This window comes from Bombus vancouverensis, chromosome 3, assembly GCF_051014615.1.
Source record: "Bombus vancouverensis nearcticus chromosome 3, iyBomVanc1_principal, whole genome shotgun sequence".
NCBI classification, from domain to species: domain Eukaryota; kingdom Metazoa; phylum Arthropoda; class Insecta; order Hymenoptera; family Apidae; genus Bombus; species Bombus vancouverensis.
In genome coordinates, this window is record NC_134913.1 from 19,410,375 (window position 1) to 19,432,059 (window position 21,685).

Consider the following 21,685-nt stretch of genomic DNA (forward strand, 5'->3'; position numbering starts at 1 on the left):
TATATAGAAACGTCAAATTAATCTACAACGCTTGGACAACCTTCTTCAACTCGTAACCTCCGTTTCGGTCCAGTTGGTTATCGTTATCGTGTCTCTAACACCGAAGTTTGCGAAGAGGAAATCGTAGGTACGCTCGATTCCTATTCACCCCATTGGTCCATTTCGATGGTTTTATCGTTTGCATCGTTATTGTTCGTCTTCCCGGACGTTGGTTGCCTGGCGGGCGAGTTTTGTAGTTGAATCGATTCCGATGAAAACACGACCGACGTACCTGCACACTATGTACAGATTGTATCCGGAGAAGTTTGACAATCTCGGAAGCCGCGAGCCATTCACACAAGTCGGTGTATCGAGCTTCGAGGTTTACGATCCCGCAGCGAGAGTAGTACTCGATAATGAAATATCGGACACGCGAACAAATGAATGCCAGAATTTCCAAGAAATCGTTCACGTCGAAACTCCCAGGAAATCGACGTCAAGCAAGTTCGCTGTTCGATCCAAGTTTCTAGCCGTAACGTGGTCGCATCCGCGCGTCTTTCTTGAAACTTGCCGCGAAATGAAAGCTATGACCGTCATCGGAACATCTCCCGGAAATTTTATCGAACTTATCTAGCTTTGATTAGATATCGACAAATTTTGCTTCTTTTTTTTTTTTTTTTTTAACTAAAACCTTTAAAAAGTTGTAGTGATATCGTTAACATCGCGAATTACAAAATAACCAACGTTAGATACCAGCCTACCGCGACATCATGCGCCACGATTATGATTATGTATTATAAATGTCAGTATCCTTGAAGAGTCATTTCTTTTCTAAATGTTTCATGCGATAGCTATTAGTCATCCGGGACCTTCCTCTTCCTCAGCAACTCTCCTCCAATGTCATTCCTTCTTTTACAAGCTTATACATGAAATATCTATCTTACAAAATTTCTCTGTAATCCATCAAATATCTATCTTTGAACCTCCGAAGAACATTGAAAAACGAAGCAGATGGTGAATTAATTCTCTGATTTAATTTTTCCCTCCAAATTCCAAGAATAACACGACTCGGTCATATTGAACGATTCTTAATCTTCTTAAGTAGAATTGGCTTTATGGGGCCAATTGCATTACCTTCTCTTTTTTTCTTTTTTATTTTTTAATTAATATATTCAATCTAAATTTACTTAATTTCACATCATCGAGGATTGGTAGGTTTTTACAGAACATCGTTCGATTATTCTCTTACGTATTTTCTTGAAAAATAGACGAGACGATTTTCAAATTGCCTTCCACGTCTTTGACGCTGATAAATTAACGCGTTTTAGTGTTCGAAACAAACGCGTCGTGACAGCTACTTCGGCTCGAAGCTCCGGGATCTTGTCAATTAGAGAACACGAGTCGCCTTGCAGCAAACGCCGCGTCAATCAAATATGGTACGCTTATCTGCCGCAACAATGCAACCTGTGACATCCGTTTGTAACGTTTGACTTGCTACATGATTCCACGGTTCCGTTATTGCGAGAAATTCGAGGAATCTCTCGAAGAGCTTATGAATTGAAATATAATTGCATATCAAAAGCGATCGATTGTATTTTAGTGAAATTTTTCTATGCTTTTCGCGCTTAATACCTTTGATAGCAAACAGGCGTTTTACGTCTCTATATCAATATCCACGCTAATTATACGATGACCTTTGATCGTGCTCTCGTTTGCTCACACGCTCCCCAGACTTACATTGGTTCGCGGTTAATGAATAATGCATGTCGCACAAATTGATCGAGCTTATCGCCGTTCCAAACCTGAATTCCTCCACGAGAACTGGTTTTTCTGTGAAATCGAAAATAATTTCACAGAATAACGTTCACGATCGAATAACGCTCCACGAGTCTTTTAATTCATAACCATATGACGAAAAATGCAGACAAAAATGTTAAGAAGTTTTACTGGTACGCCGAATTGGATAAATCGATGGTTTTTTGAATTTTCTGATAGCGTAGCATCTGGAAAATATGTCCATGAAATTTTAAAACGTAATTCTCAAAATTGCCAGAAAAATTTCTGACAAATACATTTCATTTTGTGGAATAACGATTTTCGCCTGTGAGATAAATACGCATATTTTTCGCTTAAAAAAAATATATATATTTTTTTTTCTTTAGTTTAATCGGAACGCGCGATGTCTTAGATGATATGGGATTTGGGAAATGCGTTTAGAAAAATCGGTAGTTTGATTCGGAATGTAGGGAAAAGGAAAAAGGTAAAAAAGATTGGTTTTTTTCAGGCGCCACTTCGGGAGGATCCCTTAAGTTACACGTAGAATTTTGATCATTCATTTCCATTTTATCGTTAAATAATTTAACTCTACGATAATTCTCACTGGAACGTGGCTGGATTCTCTCGCTATATCCTTAAAGACACACAGGCGAGTGCTATACACGAACCGGAGAATCGATAATCACGCAGAAGGTTGCGGAGGGTGAAAACATTGAGCAGAGTCGAAGACGGCAGGAATCTGGGGAAAAGAGCTGGATGAGAACCTACCTACTCGCGTGGTATTCTCGGCTGACTGAAATGATACGATTTCTACGCACGCGACCTCCAACTCCCTGGCAGCCTCGTCAAGGTTGAAATCTCGAAATCATCATCGAAGAATCCCGAGCAAAGAATACGAAATGCAGATCGGAACGAGAATGGTCAAAACGGTGAAAGTGGATAAGTTTGGTGAATGCGAATTACCTTGAAGAAACACGTTTCGAATGGGATGAGAAGTATGTACGTGTAGTACAACTCTGCGTAATATGCGGTACGACGATATTTTTATATATCGAATGAAATTATTCACGATACTAGGAAGTTTGGTTGTTTGACCTGGAATTGTTGTTTGGCAATTGCTTTTTCCGATCGCCATGTCGGATTGCCACGCGGTACTTTCGTGCAGGACGTTCCGTTTATTCTGACCAACTGAATTATTCGATACGATCGACCGTGATATCACCAATAACGAATAAAACACAGAAAATGAAAGTAGGAAGTCGGAGAGAAAAGATTTCCGATAAAAAAATGTTTGAAACGAAAGAATTTTTGTTTCTTAAGTGATCGTTGCAAAATTGGAAAATTTAAAAAGTTTAAAAAATAGCTACTCATTTTTATTCATAAATCGTACTATTCCAACGGGGAAAAAGTAAAGTCGAGATAAATAAATATTGTTCGTTAAAAAAACATGAAAACAAGCGAATTTTAAATGACGTACATCACGGCTGAATAACTTCAGTTACAATAATTAAAAGTTTAATCGTGTATGCTTTATTTGGAGATACGCCACGCATAATTCGTCATTGTAATTTCTGCAACGTGATTTCTGTAACACGCTGGTGTTTCATTTTCCTCCACGGGCTGATCACTCAAGCGATTATGATCGTTGATGATGATTCGCGCTTGATAAATTCGTTATCTGATCAAAAATACATTCTCTTTGGTGAAAGGGAAAAGAATCGTTTGTCCATCCAACGAAAAGATAATTAAATGTACCGTAACCAATTAGACTTTCCGAATAACAGTTAGAGTTGGTGTAAAATTGGCGCAACTGGTAAACAGGTAGTTTGAAAAAGAGCTATTCGGTGAGAAAGTGAGCAGGAGATCGCGTGAAGGGACCAGGCGCCTCGACGCCTGCGTCGAATGGCTCAGTAGTCGGCGAGCCGTGCTGGACTTCGGACGTCGGGCGTAACGCCGAGCTTTACCACTTGTTCGCGGCCCTGGCGAAAAAACCGCGCTTCGCGGACAAATAAAAACAACCAGCCTCGTAAAATTCCATCAAGCACGTCAATCGCGAATCATAAACTGCGCCAAATCAATGAACGTTCAGGACATATCCCATAGAATCGCTCGAGTTTTTCGTTAATCACTCGTTATCGAATCTTTCCAAAGTTCTACGTAGAACAAAAATTAGAAGCGACAACAGAAATGAATAAAGAACAACGATCGAATTAGGGTTCGAGATTCGTAACTTATTCGTGAAAGGCTTACGTTTCAAGGTTTTGCGGGAACGATGTTTCGAAGAGTTGAAAAGTTGTGAGACAATCTTTCGAGAAAGTGATCGATACGTAAGATGGATGATCGAGAACCGATGTAATAAAGATCGCGGTATTCGATAGATGGTTTGTTTACAGTGTAGCGTCAGTGATCTAGCAACTAGTGGCGCGGTGTAAACAGTGCTCGTAAGTAAAATAAACCGACGTGGTCTTGTTCGTGAGAAGTCAAAATCCAAAAACCGGAATTCCCACCTCGTAATAGAAATCTGCTGTTGAAACAGATTTTGGAAGTACTAGAAGTAGTTAAAAGATATATTTGGACGTACTTTTTCCGCGCTCGCAACGGTATAGCCGAAAGGACAGGTAATTTCCCATTTAATTCCCGCGGCGTTTTCATTATTCGCCGCGTTGTTCGAGCCCCTTTCGCTTGTCAAACTTGATAACGGATTATTCCATTTTGTAAATGATATCGCGATAATGGAACGCGAATCCTTAGTTAGGCGAGCCATTAGATTGATTTACTATAACAAAAGAAGGAAAAAAGAATAGGAGCTAATTTAATCACGTTGTAAGGAAAATTTTCGATAAAAATTGAACGATTTAGACGAAGAGCAAGCTTTTGACGATTCGAAGATCGGTATAAACTACCAATGATAGGTACAGTAGGACTTTATTTATCTGAACTGCATTTTTCCGAACGAAAGTTTACTTCGTGTCCGATTAAATGGCTTCCTACTATTTGAGCCTGCTTAACTGAACCTGAACTTCTATTACATGAACGAATACATACGCTTTTAAATTATTGTAAATACACAAAATATACTTCAAACGAAACTCTGTAATTTAATTTAGTCCTGTAAACTTATCCCAGGCAACCGTGTACTTCCTAAATGTTGAATAATTCCTACATTGTCGAACATAAATATCGGTATACTCTTTAAGATGGAGTAACTTTTTTAAAGCGACTTAATGTTTTTTTTTTTTTTTTTTTAGAAGTTAGAACTTTTTATAACTTTTTTTTTATCTGAACCTGAATGAAAATTTAGAAAATACGTCGTGTAGATTTATGTTACGTGCTTAATATTTTATCAAAATCAGTTGGTACAGAAACGAACGACAGGTATCGAAAGATTTAGATTTATTATAGTCGTAGAACCATAGACCGAAAGTCTAGGAAAAAAACTGTGATTTTGACCACTTTAAACCGTTCGCAGCAACTCATAACAACGTTGATTTATTTCGATCAAATCTTCAGCGCGTGTATGACTGACACAGATCCACAAGATGAACTTTTTGAGTCTTCATTGCAAGCTCAGATGAAAAGGATGTTAAGGGTTGGTTGACTTTCAGATCTCTTTCGCGATTCTGATCAATTTTTTTTTTTTTTAATTATTTATGTATGTCATCCAACAAATTAAACCTTCTATCCTTCACAACAATCAGATCGTTTGGTCCAATTTTACAAAAGTTATTCCATTTTAAAGGGTACGACAATGCTTATTTTTGTCACAGTATATAATCGAAAGTGCGTGAAAATTTGTCTTGTGGAGACACGCGAATTAAAGTTATTGTTGCGCGTGTCTGCTGAATTGCTTCTTTCGGTTTAAACCTGATAGAGCGTTTGATCGCGGCTGTAGAAAGAGGCAAAGAACAGGCAACGGAATTCTTCCATCGCAACATTGCAAATATAATAAAGATATCAACTTCTTGATCAAATTACACCAGGTGTCCAAATACTTCGCTAGTGTGAAACTCGGTGAACTCTTATTATACAAATTCCAGTTATACAAACTGTTTGTCTCCGAATGAGTTCAGATAAATTGAGTTATGCCGTACACTGTTTGTATTCGTTCCCTGGTCAATAAATACGTCGTGTTATAGCTCGACGATGCAAACCGCGCAAGGAAACCGTGAAAGCGATTTTACGTATGCAAAGTGCACTCTGGTATCGATAATCCTGACTCATGACGTCGTTCGATGTATCAGGAAGCATCTCATTGTTCTTGCGCAAACACGCTCATGAAAAATGTATGAGCAAACAGGATACCATGGCTTATGGAATTTTAAGACGGCCCAAAAACCGAGTAGGCGAGTTCTGCCCTGCTTTAGAAATTTATTTGTCTGATAGCTCGCCGTTATAGAAACGAATAGTTCACCGAATCAACCATAAGAGAGACGCGATGGTCTCTGCTGCCTGAATTCGATTCACCGTTAGTCTCGCGACGCGTGTCTTCGAATTAATTCGCGATTAATTATGCTTTCTAATCTCTGGAGATCAGGGAAATTCTCCTGAGAGTTCACCTTACACTAAACATCCTAAAGTCAACAAGACCATCGACAGTTTAGCTAGAGAAGCAGGTGAACGCATCGAAGATTAAATAAGAGATCTAATCGTCCAGCTAATCGCTAATTGCGTAGAATTTCACCGATTTATCGCTATATAACGCTAATGTATGTTTGTGTTAAGTTAGTCGGAAAGTTTTGTCATCAGATTTATATATTCGCAATTTTATTCAGGGATTTCCATAAATCATAAGTCTTAGTTGAAATGTACGTATATTTGAACCAGAAAAAGAATAACCTTTTCGAAGCATGATAAGAGAGAGAATATAAAATGATGCGAGATGGACAAAAATATATTTTGTAATAATGAAAGTCTGTAAAAAAGTGGTGTAATATTACTTGAAAAATTATCTACTGTTGAAAACTTGATCGATGAATTATTCGAAACATTACAAAATGCATCGTTAGAGATTTACGTATTTCGTACAAGTGTTAGATGATAAAATTTATAGCGATGGCAACTTTCACAGTCGCTCGGTAGTTCGTTTAAATCTTTATAAAACTTTCATACAGGAAAAATAGTCGATACACCGAATCTAAAACCCGTATAATCCCACTACAGATAAAGTATAATTTCATAATAAAAATGAAACAATCGGTAGATAGTTTAAATCGATTATCAGATAAATGAATATCGAAAATTGCATTAAAAACTAATTAATAGAAATTATATTTAAATTTATTTCTTTCCTTTCAATGACCAAAAAAAAGTACAAAAAATTTTTCGACCCAATTCTGTACTGTATCGGTCGTTAATCATCGAGAGGACGTTTTTTAACTAATAGCGAGCTCGAGGGTCGTGCGCTTGAATTATTAACGGGTTTGATCATCAGCCTAAATCGTTTTAATCCCTTGGAAAAATAGCGGGACTGTCGGCTGCCACGATCCAGCGTAATGCAACGGAATTACGAAATCTCTCGCGTAAGGATTATACGTTGAAAATTTCGTGGGCGTTCTCGCGCGCGACAGCTCATTCTATTCGCGAGGAATTGATTAAGCCAACTTCCGTCGTAAATTCAACGCGTTTTAGGCACCTTCGTGAACATTCGACCGTTGTCGTCAACTGGTTGATGTGTTATCGTCGACTCAACTTCGCGTAACGAGAACATCTACGTAAATTGCAAGGATCGGCCTGAGGTAACTAACGAGAAAGTTCTAGCCGTCAAAGTTGACGACTCATCAGCCACGATATTGAATGCAAACGAAATGTAGCCTAAGTTCAAGCTACGTGTTAGACAGATCTGGATTAGAGACCTACATTCGGTATTCCTATTTAGAATTTGAATCAGAGAGCAAGTTTGTTCTGTTCGTAATGGTGGTTTATCTGTATTCCGACAGGAGGACAAAGTTTCTTTAAGGTAAAAAATGTATAGTTAATGGAAGAGGTATAATGAAATTGTAAATGATACTTTCGAGGTATGTCGAGAAATACGTGTACATTTAGCTCTTCTTCAACTTCAAGCATGATTTCGAAAGATATAACAAAGATACTTGCGAACAAATAATCCTGAGTGTATGATATCGTTTCATGAATTAGCTCATAATATTCCATGGTTACATAGATATATTACATTTCTCAAAAAAAAAAAAAAGATACAAGATAATTGTCTTTTTGATTTGATTAACATGCAGAATTGTACGTATCTTATACGATAGCCTGAATCTCAGAAAAGTAGATAAAAAGATCGTTTGTGAATTGAAATATCATAATATATGTGCGTTGTATAGAAAATAGCAAATTGCATAGCAGTTATTCTTAGAATCCACTTTCCAGATTGTTAGATCTACGTGAAATTTTCTTAACTACGCTATACTTGAAGAACAGAATGCGATCCTGTTGCGCGAACAATATTTTCGCAACTAATCTATCAGCGAGTGCTTTTCGTCTTCCACTCACCAGGATGCTTCGATAAAAGAATTTTATGAAACGTGTTTCTCCTCGAGAGGTAGAGGTTCGTTAAGCGAAGTCTGTGATGCTGGAGTCACAGCGGGAAAAACAACACGGCAACTTTTTCGCCGGAATCGAACAGCGAAAGGTACAAACAGAAAAAGGAGCGAAAGAGGACCTCGTATTTTAACGAGCATCTAATAATCGATAGTTCTCCGATACAAACTCGATTAAATTGTAACTCCATATCGGAGACCTTGGCCGTTTATCACGGTGACTATGTTTTGCCTTACATAATGCATCGATTGTGACAATTAGGATCGTCGAAAAATCTGTTACCTCATAATTATGGTTTAATTACTCGACTGAGCCTCTGAGAGACACCGGTGGATAATTAACGGATATGGAGTACGGAACCGTGTTTACCTGACAATCGGTTAATCAAGATAGGCTTTGTGTCCGATTACGGCTGCTAGTATTACGTGATCTTACGCAAAGTACTTCCAGTGTGATAACCAACGGTCTGTAACCGATCGAATGTACCTGGACGATTTACGTAACGATCATCTGCTCGTTTTCAAATGACAAATGGCACACGCGTTGCGTTTAACCTCTTCAGAAACGAAATTGTCACAGGTACGAAAAAATAATTGTTTTTAACGTTTCAAATAGATATTCGGTTAAAGAACTTTCTAAGGTAACAAAACTGTAACTTAACTTTTCTTTGAGAACTTACAGTTCTGTAGAACAGTGATTCCAAACTTTTGATTGTACATTTACGTGACCATTATATCTTTATACTTTTTAGTGCTATGCTTCAGTTAAAAGAAAACCAAAGGTACACGCACGGTAATTACCAATTACCGTACGCTATATCTCCAACAAATTAGACAATATCCAAATTGTTTATATAAATTTTCACGGATTAGAAGCATTTCTGACATCCATAGGCCGAGGAAATCTAAAATCTTTTCTTTTCATCTTCTTCCTCAAATTCTCGAAGAAAGAATTCTATCTACGAATCATGTACCCTCGCCGTAAAACAATTTTTCTAGTTTAACGATCCTTATCTCGTTGAACGCGCGTCGATACTTTTTATCACCACGCCCACGCGTTTTCACTGTTTTCCTTTCTAGACTAGAATCTTTTCTTCGTTTCCCTGAGATACACAAGGACCAGCGTGTACGCGACTGCACGTGTATCACATTCACATTTCATAGAGGAATAAAGTGGAAATCCTCGAAAATTCGTGATGCTTTTACGAGACACGTGCTAAGCAGTGGCACAAAAATAGACTGGAATCAGCTTTTCGCGTTATATACTTTCCTGTCTTCCAGCTAATTTCTCGAGCCTGATTGATGGCTCTCTTTAATGACCGAGACTTGTCTTGCCTTCCATCGGACCTTCCATCACATTCTCCCATCGTTGTTCGTTAGTTAGAGAGCGAGAATCAACGAAACTTTATACGAGCGTAAAAAGTGCGCGGCACAATCGTCCAACATTTGATCAAGGAAATTGTAGGATGTTAAAAAAATAGGTTAAATTCGCGCGAACGATCAAATATTCTACTCGTTGACTGAAACAATTCGAACCACGTTTCCATCCCAACCGCTTTATATACGGGTAATTCTATTTAATTATAATATTTGTATTGTTAGACTGCGCATCTTTATGTACTTATGAAAAATTAAGAGCTATGAAAATGCGAAGAACTCGCGTAATACGCAAAAATGTATGAATTTGTACTATCGTATTTGTGCTATTGTACTTGATGACTAGACGAGAGCATAAAAATGTAATTTATTATCTTCTTCTTCTATGATCTTCGAACAAAATATCCGAAGAAGTAGCACTCGTTCTGATATTTAATCGAAGAAACAAAAGCTTCCAGAAATACTTCATTATTTATTTTCTAAATAACATACTAAAACACGAGAATCCGTGTAGTTGGTAGTTTTTTCCGTTGTAAAAACAACTTTCGAGGAGTAATCCAGTGATACACAAAGCGTCGAATAACTCAATCAATGGAACAATGTGTCTACAAAAGTGGCAACTAATCCGAGGTTCTCTATATTCCGTATCAAAGATCGTTGGATAGCTTTGTCACTGAATCGTCCACTTCGTTTCATTTGTTCCCTTTATTTTTAATACACAATTTTTCGGCACAAAATGGCGTTCCAGGATGAATAAAGGGAGGCGAACGAGAACGAAAACGACGATTAAATCGGTAAAACCGCAAGGTATTCCCAGCAATGCGGGAGAATTCCAATTGCCATGACTCTGTCTCGATAGATTTACATCCGTGGCCAATTGAAAGAGCGCTCTGTTTCCATCCTTATTTTTCACATCTTTTTCATTAGCGAGATAGAAGCACAGACAGAAGGTCGAACTATTATTTTCCATATCATATATTCGCATCGAATATCTTGTGGCTTCTATGTAAATTTTGCAGATTGATCGAGTTTGATAAATATAGTCATGACAGTCGCGAGTAATAGTACTAACGAAATTTCTAAATGTTCGTATATTGCACATAACATATTCACCAAAGGTATCTACAAGTGTTCGATGACTTTCGTATTTCGTAAAACTGAAATTCCCAATAAAACGAGGCAAATAAAACAATGTGTAACAACAGTGTGAAATTTCGAGAAACGTATCGCTGCAAAATAATACTAGATATTTCTTACGCTTTGATCCGCTTTGGGAAGCAGCATTTATGAGTTTGGATGCAAATGTATAGCGAGTTTTGTTTGAATACAATAAGAAAGAGCAATCTAGAGATCGAGGATTCCCGGAAAGAAAGTCTCGAGTTAGAACTCGTCACCTTTTTGTTGCATTCCACCGAGACGCGGTGTCTTTCGTTGAGATTTGTATGGGAAATTCTCCGTACAAATCCGTGAAAAAGGATTGGAATGCTTCAGTTTCGTTGTCACGACAACGGAGCATACAAAATGCGAAAAATACACGGAATGCACATGATATATAAAGATATATGAAACGACTGGATCAAAGTTCTTCTAACAATAGATACTTAAACTGTATCTTTTTTACTTTTCACTTCTCTAGCTTAATTCGTAAAAATACAAATTTGCTTAAACATCCAATTTATTTGTGACGCAAAGCATTTAAAACCGTTCGGAGATAACTGGAACAAAATCGTAGCAAATTGAAATTGGAAAAAGCGGAGTTCCATGCAAGAATGAATATAGACAGAACATAGAGATAATCGTACTAGTATAAACGCGAGCAGAAAGAGTTGAAACATATAAAGAGAATACCAGAGAAGCTTGACGTACTACGTTCAATTTCACGGTTCTTCTGAGACTTGACGGGGCGTGAAGAAATTCGCAATGGATTACCCGGCATGATTCGCCGAGAATTCAACATTATGCCAGACTTAAAACGTTCTTTCGAGGCTTTACAGCGTGTTCTATGTAAATCGAGAGCAACGGACGAACCGCTGACCTTAAAGCGATAGACTGACTTGATGGCAATTCACTTTGTTCTTTTCGTAACGTTCTAAAATGTTTTAACCACTTTCGCTGGTAAAAGGGAATCGAAATCTCGATGATTAAGAAGTCGAATGATTCAAATATCGTGAAATCGATCAACAGTTTTATTAAGTATATCTTCTCTTTTTCTACTTTGAAAATCCTGTTTATACTCCTCCTACTTTTGCATTTTGACCCGATTCATCCTTCTATCGCTAAAGAATCACATAATTGAATGAAATAAACACTCGAACGAAAGCTATCAAATAAACTCTACAAGTTTTGGCACGTTACCCAAAAACCTTCGAGTTCCGAAGCAAATCGTATTTAGCTCGATTTAAGTTTACGCAAGGACACTACGCAAGTAGTCAATGCGTTTTCATAGACGTTAAATAAACGACGAAGGTGGCACGCAGAAAAATATACGAAGAACTTTCTGCCGGACTATCGCGTTAGTCACATTATCTTCAGAGAAAGTGCGTGAACAGTCCGCTTTGATTTCAAACGGAAGATTTCTTGCGACATACGAAAACTCTTTGTAGACGGATCATAACCGTAACAACGCGTTGCTCCTCCTCACAACGTTCCCAGAGGATAGCGTCTCTGAGGATTTCTAAAAACTACGAGCGGCAAAGAATTTTTCTCCGCGATTTTTCCATTATCTCTCGAATACGCGTTTAAGCATTTACGAAATTATGTGGAGGGACTAGAGATAACAAAGAACCACTCGCGGTGTTCCATACTCGCTTTTGATCGTGCCGAATAAAGGATACAGATGACGCAAGCAAGACCATCCCCGAAGAGTTTTCAATGAGAGACAGAGGCTACTTTCCTCTAAGCACGAGTTGAAACGAGAGGGGCTCGGAAGGCCTCCGAGAAAGCGTCGAATATTATCGAAGCTTATCGAAAGCTTTCTTCAACCATTTTATCCATTTTACCCATAGAACCGGATACTCCTACGACACGAAGTCCCCAATTCATTATTATTCCAATGTATCATCCCCCGTGCTCTATATTAGGAATTCCATTAAATAGGAATTACGTCAAATTAATTCGAAAGATCAACGCTATGATGATGGAGCAAGAGATATTGCAGATAGCATGTGACATGCTTTGATTATGTTGAGAATGGACGAGGAAGGGCTTGCCAGGACACGATATCGAATGGCCGTCCTCAGGCGAAACCCAACTTCCGTGGACACAAAAAGCACACCGATCTCGGCAGAATATTAGACATCCTTAGAATGGTTCCATTGGAACAAATTATTCTTCTGGTCACATAAATTTCTCGTACGGCTTGACGATATTTCAACGAGAACGTATGATACTCGTGGGTTTCCAGTCAGATGGAGAAATGCAAGATGGAACGCCTCTTAAAAAGAGTTTGTTTGGTGCAGCAAGTTTTTTAAAAGATACGCCCGATCCAAACGATATCAGATTTATCAGAACAAGGTGGCCCGTTTCGGCGAGTGCTACTACTCAACGATCGACTCTTCTCGGCGAAACTTCTTATCGACGATTAGGGAAATTTTACTCTACAAGAGCGGAACCATCCTCTGGTGACTCGTGACTAGTCGTTTCATACCGAGCCACAGGTAGGGAAACTCGTTTCAGAGAAAATTCCGTCGCATTTATAAAGATGCGTCCTCACTGACGTTCGCCGTCATCCATTCCCATACTGTTTGCGAGCATTTTCGTAAATTGCTCCTTTTTAACAGTTTGCGAAAACAAGAGACGCGACATCGGTCAGTTTGTTCGATAGTCCGAACGTTAATACACCAAATTTGCTATCTACCTAAACGCCATACCTTCTCTCTCCTGATTCTTTCGACAACGATTGACGGTTTTCTTTCGACAACGGTTGGCGGTTTCCTTTCAACGAAAGTATATATTTGCCCTTCTTAGATTACCCTGCATTCAATCGACTAATTGAAACAATCGATTCGTTCGGTGTCCATGACACAGGTTCGTTTATCCTCGACCTTGAACCACGGTTCCTAAGGTTTTCGCTACCAGAGTCTCCATTCGATAATCAAAGAACAATTTGATATATCAGAATAATGAGATAAGCGCGTGATAATCGATGAACGTGGAAAATCGTGTGTTCGGTTAAACAATTTTGTCGAGTGTCGAGCGAACAACGATTCGTAAGTTTTGTGCGTGGTCTTTCATTGTTTGCTAGGCCTCTGTGGCCAAGAAGAGAACGGAAATATGGCTGAGAACGAGAGACACGTGGAAGCAGAAATCACGGAGCTGTCGTCGGATTCTGTGGAACATCGGGTGTCTCTTTACCCCATTACGGTACAGAAACCATTTCATAAATGAGAAACACCATACGGTAATAACTTGCTAGCTTTTGAATTCTTTGATTCGAAGATATTCGAAAACCTATCATTCAAAAATCATTCGAACGTGATCCTAAGATCGTTCAAATCGGATCGAAGACATTCGGAAACCATTACGGACACGTACAGATTGAAAATCGAGTCACATTTCTGATACAGCATGGTCGAATCATTCACAGTCGCAAACGGAAATATATATTCGAGATAAATCGTCGTTTCAATTTCAAATTTCAAATTCATTTCTAAATAATTACATCTTCAAATTACATATAGCATTACTGCGATGCTCATACCAATCACTAGACCGAACCGTTTATGCAAATTCATTGAAAAAGCAGTTCAAAGAAAATTCAAAGCAGTGCAATTGAAATACGTATTTGTCTCACCGTTATAATCGAACGTTATAATCTGAATCGTTATAATCTGAACGTTATAATCGACGATTACGTTATATATATTGTATATTTTCACGTATAACGTGCATTTTCACACGTTTAATTCTTCCTGCAAATGTACAAACAACCACGATCCACCAACCGCAGTATCCTCGAAGCAAATATCGAAGTAACGAAGCGAGGATACCGAAAACGTTATATTAAACGGAATCAAATTATCAATCTACGACAAGAACTACCCATCTGCCCACTCTTCCGAATTCAATTACCCAATCTACGCGATCTAAAAGCAATTTCCATTATCATGTCGCAGATGGAGAAGAAAAGGCACGTCGTGGAAACGATCGCAGAGTCTGCAGTGCGAGATCCGTGCAAAAAGGAAACAACACACGCGTTGGAGAATCGAGCTCAAAGGTTACAGCAGACCCAATCGTTGCCACAGCTACAGCCTACCGACACGCAAGACAGGTAAGCACGCGATCCTTTCTACAACGTCTGCCGATTAATATCGTCGACGATGATTCGAAACGGATGATTCCCGCGGTTTCCCTAACGATTTACGATCACGGCCACGCCCATTGCCCGATCGCTCGAGAAATCGCGGAAAGACACGGAGGAGGCATCAAAGACGAAAAGAAGCATGGTGTGATCAGACTAATAGGCGACACTGGCGATCAAATTTTCTGTATCTCGCACGATATACGCTTTCACTGGAATTGGCTGTTTCTTACTGTTATCGTCGTTAGCCAGCTCCGCGTTACGAGCTCCCGTCTACCATCTGCTTTCCAGTGCGAAGAGGGTGTATATGATATTCGAGTACATTTGCATCGTAAAATTTGGCTAACAGATTGTGTTACAGCTACTACTCGCTGTGCTACTACATTCGTTTTATCTTAATGTTTACAATATGGTAATACTGTAAGGAATACGAAGAAAGTTTAAAAGGAATGAACTCTCGTTCTCGGAACTACCGAAAAATGCTCGAAGAAATTAATTACGCGGCGTGTTAAACCGTAAGACTCATTATCATGCTAGGATAACCTTGACCCGAGAAACTCTGGTAAACTGATAACCTTTAAAGCGATTGCGTCAAACAGGTAGAATTTGAAACATGGAGAGAACAAGTCTAATCGATTTCTCAATCATTAGAAATTAAAACGACTAAAAAATAACAAACTTTATAGCACAATAATAATATAATTTCATCATATATTTTGTGAAACGCGAAATGCCATAAAATGGCAGCTCCGATCGGAATAAAAATGGCGTTGCGTGGTACGATTCCATGAAAAATATACTTGAACGTGATAGGAATAAAAATCGCGCGAAGGAAGTCACGTTTGCCAATGATTCATTCGAGACTCGCTAACAAGATCGCGAGTCGATCGAACACAATCTGTAATCTACGATCGATGAAATCGCGAAATTAAAAATCATCAAGATCCTATAGCCACCGAAAAGGTCGCTGTTTAACGAAGAAACGATCGCGAAATTGAGGAATTAACAAAGCGACGTCGTTCACTGGTTAAACTCGAACATGTAAGCATCGAGGAAACGGAGGTCTCGCAACGAGAACACCAATTCGATAATGTCCGGCTCGCGATTCTATTAACACACAATTTCCACGTTACGCCGACCTTTTACCTCGTTTCCGTTCCGAGCGAGAGCCTCCTAAAGGAGCCAATGTCACGACCAATGATCACCGTCGAACATAGCAAATAAGATCCGGTTTTCTACTTCTCTGTGTCTCGTCTTCCGCGAGAAGAACCGCGATTTTGACGGAAGAAAAGAAAGAGAAAACGTAGAAAGACGGTATTTTCCTACTAACTACCGAAGTAATTTTCACAGAAAATAGTTCTCATAGCAAGCACTCATTCTGCTATCTCTTCCTACATATACAATTTCCAACCTAACCTTTGCTATTCTAGCATCTAAAATAGCGATGACAAACTGCGGGCCACATCTGACCCTTGACCCTACCTGCTTGGCAAAGCCATAGGAAAGTGAACATTTCCATATCTATTTCCATACATATATTCCATATATATTTGTCACTTGCGATTTTACATAATGTAAATCTTGTTAGAAGATAGTTGCGTTTGTAAACTATCGAGGCTTTACGGTATCATCTACATTTTCATCATACCAACCAGTTGACTGAAAGATAAGCTCGGTAGTCTGCAACGCGAGAGAAGTTAATTACTCGGGGAATAAAGTTTCCCTTACCAAGGAATTTACTGATTAGCTCTGAACGAAACACAATTTAACAGTCCTATCCCATTTTTCATTCCCTTCTTTACAGCGTCGCAAAGAAATAAAATTCGTACTAGATCGACGAACTCGGATTAATACGTCTCAAGTACAACTCGTTCTGGCTCGAGTGTACCCTCATTCGACATTCCAGTCCAACTGGAACGAAACGAGTCAAAAGTAGAATCGTCGAATTGTCAGGGGCGACTATCGAAGTGGAGGATCTCCATTAAAAGTATATCGATCTACCATTACGGTGGCTTTCGTGGAGGTTTTGGGTCTCCTCGATTATAGCGAGCGGAACCCAATTGCGCTGATGGGACACATCCGATAGCGTGGATCCTTCGCCAACATAACCCATAAAATGGCGAGTCGAAAGCAGAGGAGCTAAATGATCGATACGATGCTCTCGTGTCACGGTATTCGCGAGTAGCTCGAATCCAATTGTCGTTTGGCCGTCGAGGAGAGAATTTTATGTGATTGTATTTCGAAATACCGTGACGTGGCATGCTTTTAAAACGACTGGTTTCTACAATGTTCCTGATTATTCAGCAAATAAAAATAAATTGTATTTGTCGGCATTTCTTGTAATCGCCGTACGTGTATCGCCATTGATCGAGAAACGTCGAAGCATTTAAATATGAATTAAACGTCCAGCATTCTGTCGATTCTAAAATAACATAGGAAAATGCAAATACGTCGATTCTCGAAACTAATAAATACATATTCCTTCCATATCGTAGATATCGAAAGTTACGATGGTGACCCGAGCCATCACTGAATTTATGTGACATGAATTTATGAAAATATGTAACACAAATTTACAGCTGAAGATACCGCGACGCGAATACGCGTTTTAAAGTAGCTGTGACATCAGAATCGCCGTTGGATATTATCAAGAAACTTTCGATATCGACGTGAGAAAATTACCAGACAGCTTATTTACCGCCCACAGATTTTACCGCGGAGATAAATATTCCGCCTGTAGAGGGTACGAGGCGCAAGAACGTCTAATTAAACGTACTAATTGATTTGTGGTTCGTTGGTGTGCGCGGATCAGGGAAAGCAGACCACGTCGAATGCGACGGACCGAAGCTCGCGCGAAAGATACGCGGTGTCGTGATCCAGCTACAATGGAGCTCTGTCGTGAAAAGTTCGATTATTTAACCGTGTCAACGGAGAATCGCGATGCTTTGAAAGCGAAGTATGTTGCTCGAATGATATTCCTGGTGGTTTGGTTGAATGTAATTGAACGTAGCTAAGCTCCGTGTAACAACTTGGTATAAAGTGGAGTTCTCAGCAAAACAAACAGACGTGGAACCAAATTCCGCACTCGATTTAGCAACAGGAATAACGGAGGAAAATTCAATGCTGCCGCTGAGTGAAAAGTTAAAAGTCGCAGGTGTGGCGTCGGCATTTGTTAAACTAGGTTAATTAATTTATCCGGAAATCCTGGAAACCGGATCTACGTATAATATGTTGGAGGATATATGGAACGAGGAACATAATGTCTAAATCGACAGAAAGACACCCACTTTCGGTCGCAAATATTTGATTTTATTATAATTAATTATCAACATATTAACCGCTGAATCTTCGGCGTAGTGTCCAATACTCTCGAACCGAGATAATAATGGCGAAACGTGACCAAAGCTATCGTATAGTTGGCTTTAGTGACAACTTTGATTTCGCTACTTGCTCTCTTAAAGAAACTACATAAAGCTAACGAAGAACAGTCGTCCAATGTTTCTCAAATTATTCTGCTAAATATAATACATTGGCGATCCTTCAACGTCGCGTGACTATTTATCTTAGTCGATCAAAGTCACGAAAATAATTGAGATCGTGTTGTCATTTACGATTACGATCAATCGAAGTTCATAGCAGATCGCCTAAGTCGCGTTATTTCGGATTACACTCACCCGATAGTCACGAAACGTCATCGGGGGCGTGTCCATTTCGGTCAGTCATTTGAACAACACAGAAGATCGTGAAGCTCATTGTCATTCCAGTTAAGCTCGCTTCAAAGTCAGACGTGTCGTGTTTGAGGTCACTTGAATGTATTCAAATATTAAAGGAAGAATTGGCTGTGTGTATACTTAGTAAAATTCGACGTTCTTTTTCGGCACGGGTCATCCTCCCAACCTTTAAATATTCATAGCGGTAATTTTCTCGCGATCGTATCTCGCATATAAAAATTGCTCAGAAATTACGAATAGAAGCCTGTTCAGGGGCAAAATGGTCATTTACCGAAGTTACAAGCTTCGAAGGATACGAGCCTGATTAATTGCGACTATCTAATTCACGTCCGCCGGAGAAGAAAGAGAAAACCACCGTCGGTACCAGCAAAGCAAAAACCTTGGTGAAAATAGAAATTACACGGTGTAACAAAAATGAACGCGACCAGCAAAATAAAGAAAGAACATCCGTATATAATAGAAAAAAAAGTTTTCTTCTTTGAAAATAATTTCCAAAGATCTTGATAAAGTGTTTATGACACTATTGAGAAGGTTTCTGGAGCCATCATAAATTCTTAATTCAAAAATAAATCATTTCTTTTGATACGTTGATTACTTCAAACTTCGTTATTCATATGCAAAAGTGAAATCTCGTTGGTTCAAAGGGGGAAACTAAATTCGAATATCAACTATAATTGAAGTCTTGAATATTTGAAAAATTATAAAAATCTGTAACGTTACAAGATTTCAATGTTTCGTGTTTCAACGTTTTTAAATATCAAAGCGCTCATGGTATCAAAGCGGTAGATTTCAACGACGGTTTCCGGCACCAGCAATTTAATACCGTGAAATGTAGCAGGTATTTTGTGTCTGAACAAAATGTATGTGTACGAAGGAACACAGTAGACGATTCATTATTAATAGGAAAAAGGAAATATGTGATATTCCTAAATAAAGGAAATATCGTAGCATCTGGCCTAACGAATAGGTATACTACCTGTATACGAGTGTCTGTAATTCGCGAGCTATTTCTCATATTTTCATAGTTATTTCAATACGTCGTTCGTAAATTTATCCAACGCGTTGCAACAGAATCGCAATATCTTTTTAATTTGTTTTTCATTTATTCGGGCAACATTCCATTCGATGGAACGAGCTCTTTTCCCATTGTAACGTTACGCGTTAACTTCAACGGCGATCCGAAGTATTGATACGATTAGCCATTCGCGCAATAATTGATATTGAATTTTGCTTGGTATTGATAGTAAGTGATTTCGTCGATAATATAGAATTTTTGTTAGTACCGATTTAATAAAAAGGATATCGACGAGGCCGAGTTTACAACCAATTACTCGTTCCGTTTTTTAATTTGTTACGTTATTTCGTTAGCGACAGTTACATTAACCGCTTGCATGGATTATTGGCGACAGAAGGTTGCTTTACCTCGCAAATATTGCATTTTACTTGAAATATTTTGCGTATTTTCATATTTTCCATGAATGCGCAAACACCAAAAATGTATACGTCAGTACAGTATATATAGTTTAGAGCATTTTAGTTGATTTTGTAGTCATCGTATTGATTTATCTCATTAACGATAGAAAAATCAGTTCTGTCTATACGATAAATAATTTCCAGTTGATCTTAAACGATTTTTAATTAGCTCATTAGCTTGTAGATAATTATGGCGTGAATTATCAGCGATCGAGATTTACTTTATGCTTTCTCAAACAAACCCGAAAAAAAGAATTAACATATTTATCTACAACCATCGTGACTGCTGATTAATTGGAACTTTACAGTAATTGCGAATCTCTGTATAGCTCATTATATCCAGCACGTATTACCAGGACCAAAACGGAATACAAATAATGAGCAACCGTAATACTCGCCCTCTATTGCTTCGATCACGATTAAGTGTAAATTAGTTAGAGACGCGATAATTCGAACGCATCTGTATCCATTCAGCAACATCGTAATACCGTTTATTAGCTGTTTTGCCCGCTACAAAGAGGAACTCGCCATCTGTTACAAAAACGATCGCGAATCTACACCACCATCAACCATAATTTGTTTTCGTCATTCGGATAATCCAGTTATTTTTATACGCATAACGATCACGACGCGTTCCGTAACACGTTGGATTTTCAAGCAATTACAGAACGTAGTTACAAACGAGAAGGAAAGGCTGTAAATCCCGCTTGGGATGGATTAACCCCTTGCCATACCATTTAACTCGGAAGAATCCGGGCTAAAATATTGCACCCGAATGGTCAGGAAAAGAACCAAAGCGACGGAGACAGAGTGTCACAACTTGAAACATGAGATCGTGCGACTGAGTGCGAAGATAGGCGCGGCCGTGTTTAGAAAAAAGACACCATTCGATACAACCATACTTGGCCCGAGATTAAGACTACGAGCCTGACTCGTGATATTCAAGTTTGGCTCAAAATTCTCATCGCGACTCAGACTCGCAAAAGTATGGCAAGGGGTCAACCCGATATGCTGTTTGTTTTACACGTAGACGTAAGTAAAAACGATCAGACATTTACAGAAGGTAAAAGGTCTTTGAACAGTTATTACATTCGCTTCGAAATTGTAAAATACTGGATATACATTTGGAAATACGGTTTGTTAGAAAAGAACATTTCCGAGCTATCGATGTCAACGCGATCGAGTAAAAAATAAAGGGTTTCCGATTTCACGGAATTCGTAATAAAATCGATCGACAATGGCACGATGTAACGCGGAGATAAATAAAAAGGGGCTCGAGGTCCAACATTCTGCGCGCTTTAAAGAACGAAACTTGCGTCGATAGCAACGAGCGAAGCAAAGAAATCTCAATAAATCAGGAGATTTCATTTCGTGCACCGATTCATTCGATACAAAGTAGTTCTTTAATGCGTGTTCGCCGGGTGAATTAAAAAAAAAAGTTCCCGGTACAGATAAGACGGGGACAAGGTCAGACTGTTATCGCGAAAGCGTAAAAGCTCGCTGCAAAA

The 21,685-nt window shown here is 38.8% G+C and overlaps 2 protein-coding genes across 9 annotated transcripts in view; one reads left to right on the top strand and one right to left on the bottom strand.

Moving 5' to 3' along the window:
* LOC117154092 (14 kDa phosphohistidine phosphatase) overlaps positions 1 to 21,685 on the bottom strand; it is a 63,669-nt gene that overhangs the window by 12,364 nt on the left and 29,620 nt on the right. The window lies entirely within an intron of this gene.
* LOC117154085 (phosrestin-2) overlaps positions 3,679 to 21,685 on the top strand; it is a 46,987-nt gene continuing 28,980 nt past the window's right edge. For 2 of the 8 annotated variants that reach the window (XM_076617169.1, XM_076617173.1), the window contains exons 1-3: positions 3,679 to 4,373; positions 13,641 to 14,036; positions 14,789 to 14,943. In XM_076617169.1, the coding sequence (XP_076473284.1) occupies positions 13,947 to 14,036; positions 14,789 to 14,943 (245 nt within the window). In that variant the 5' untranslated portion in view covers positions 3,679 to 4,373; positions 13,641 to 13,946. Of the gene's footprint in view, positions 4,374 to 10,273; positions 14,037 to 14,788; positions 14,944 to 21,685 lie in introns of those variants that run through there. The other 6 variants (XM_033328760.2, XM_076617172.1, XM_076617170.1 and 3 more) reach the window with 6 other exon arrangements.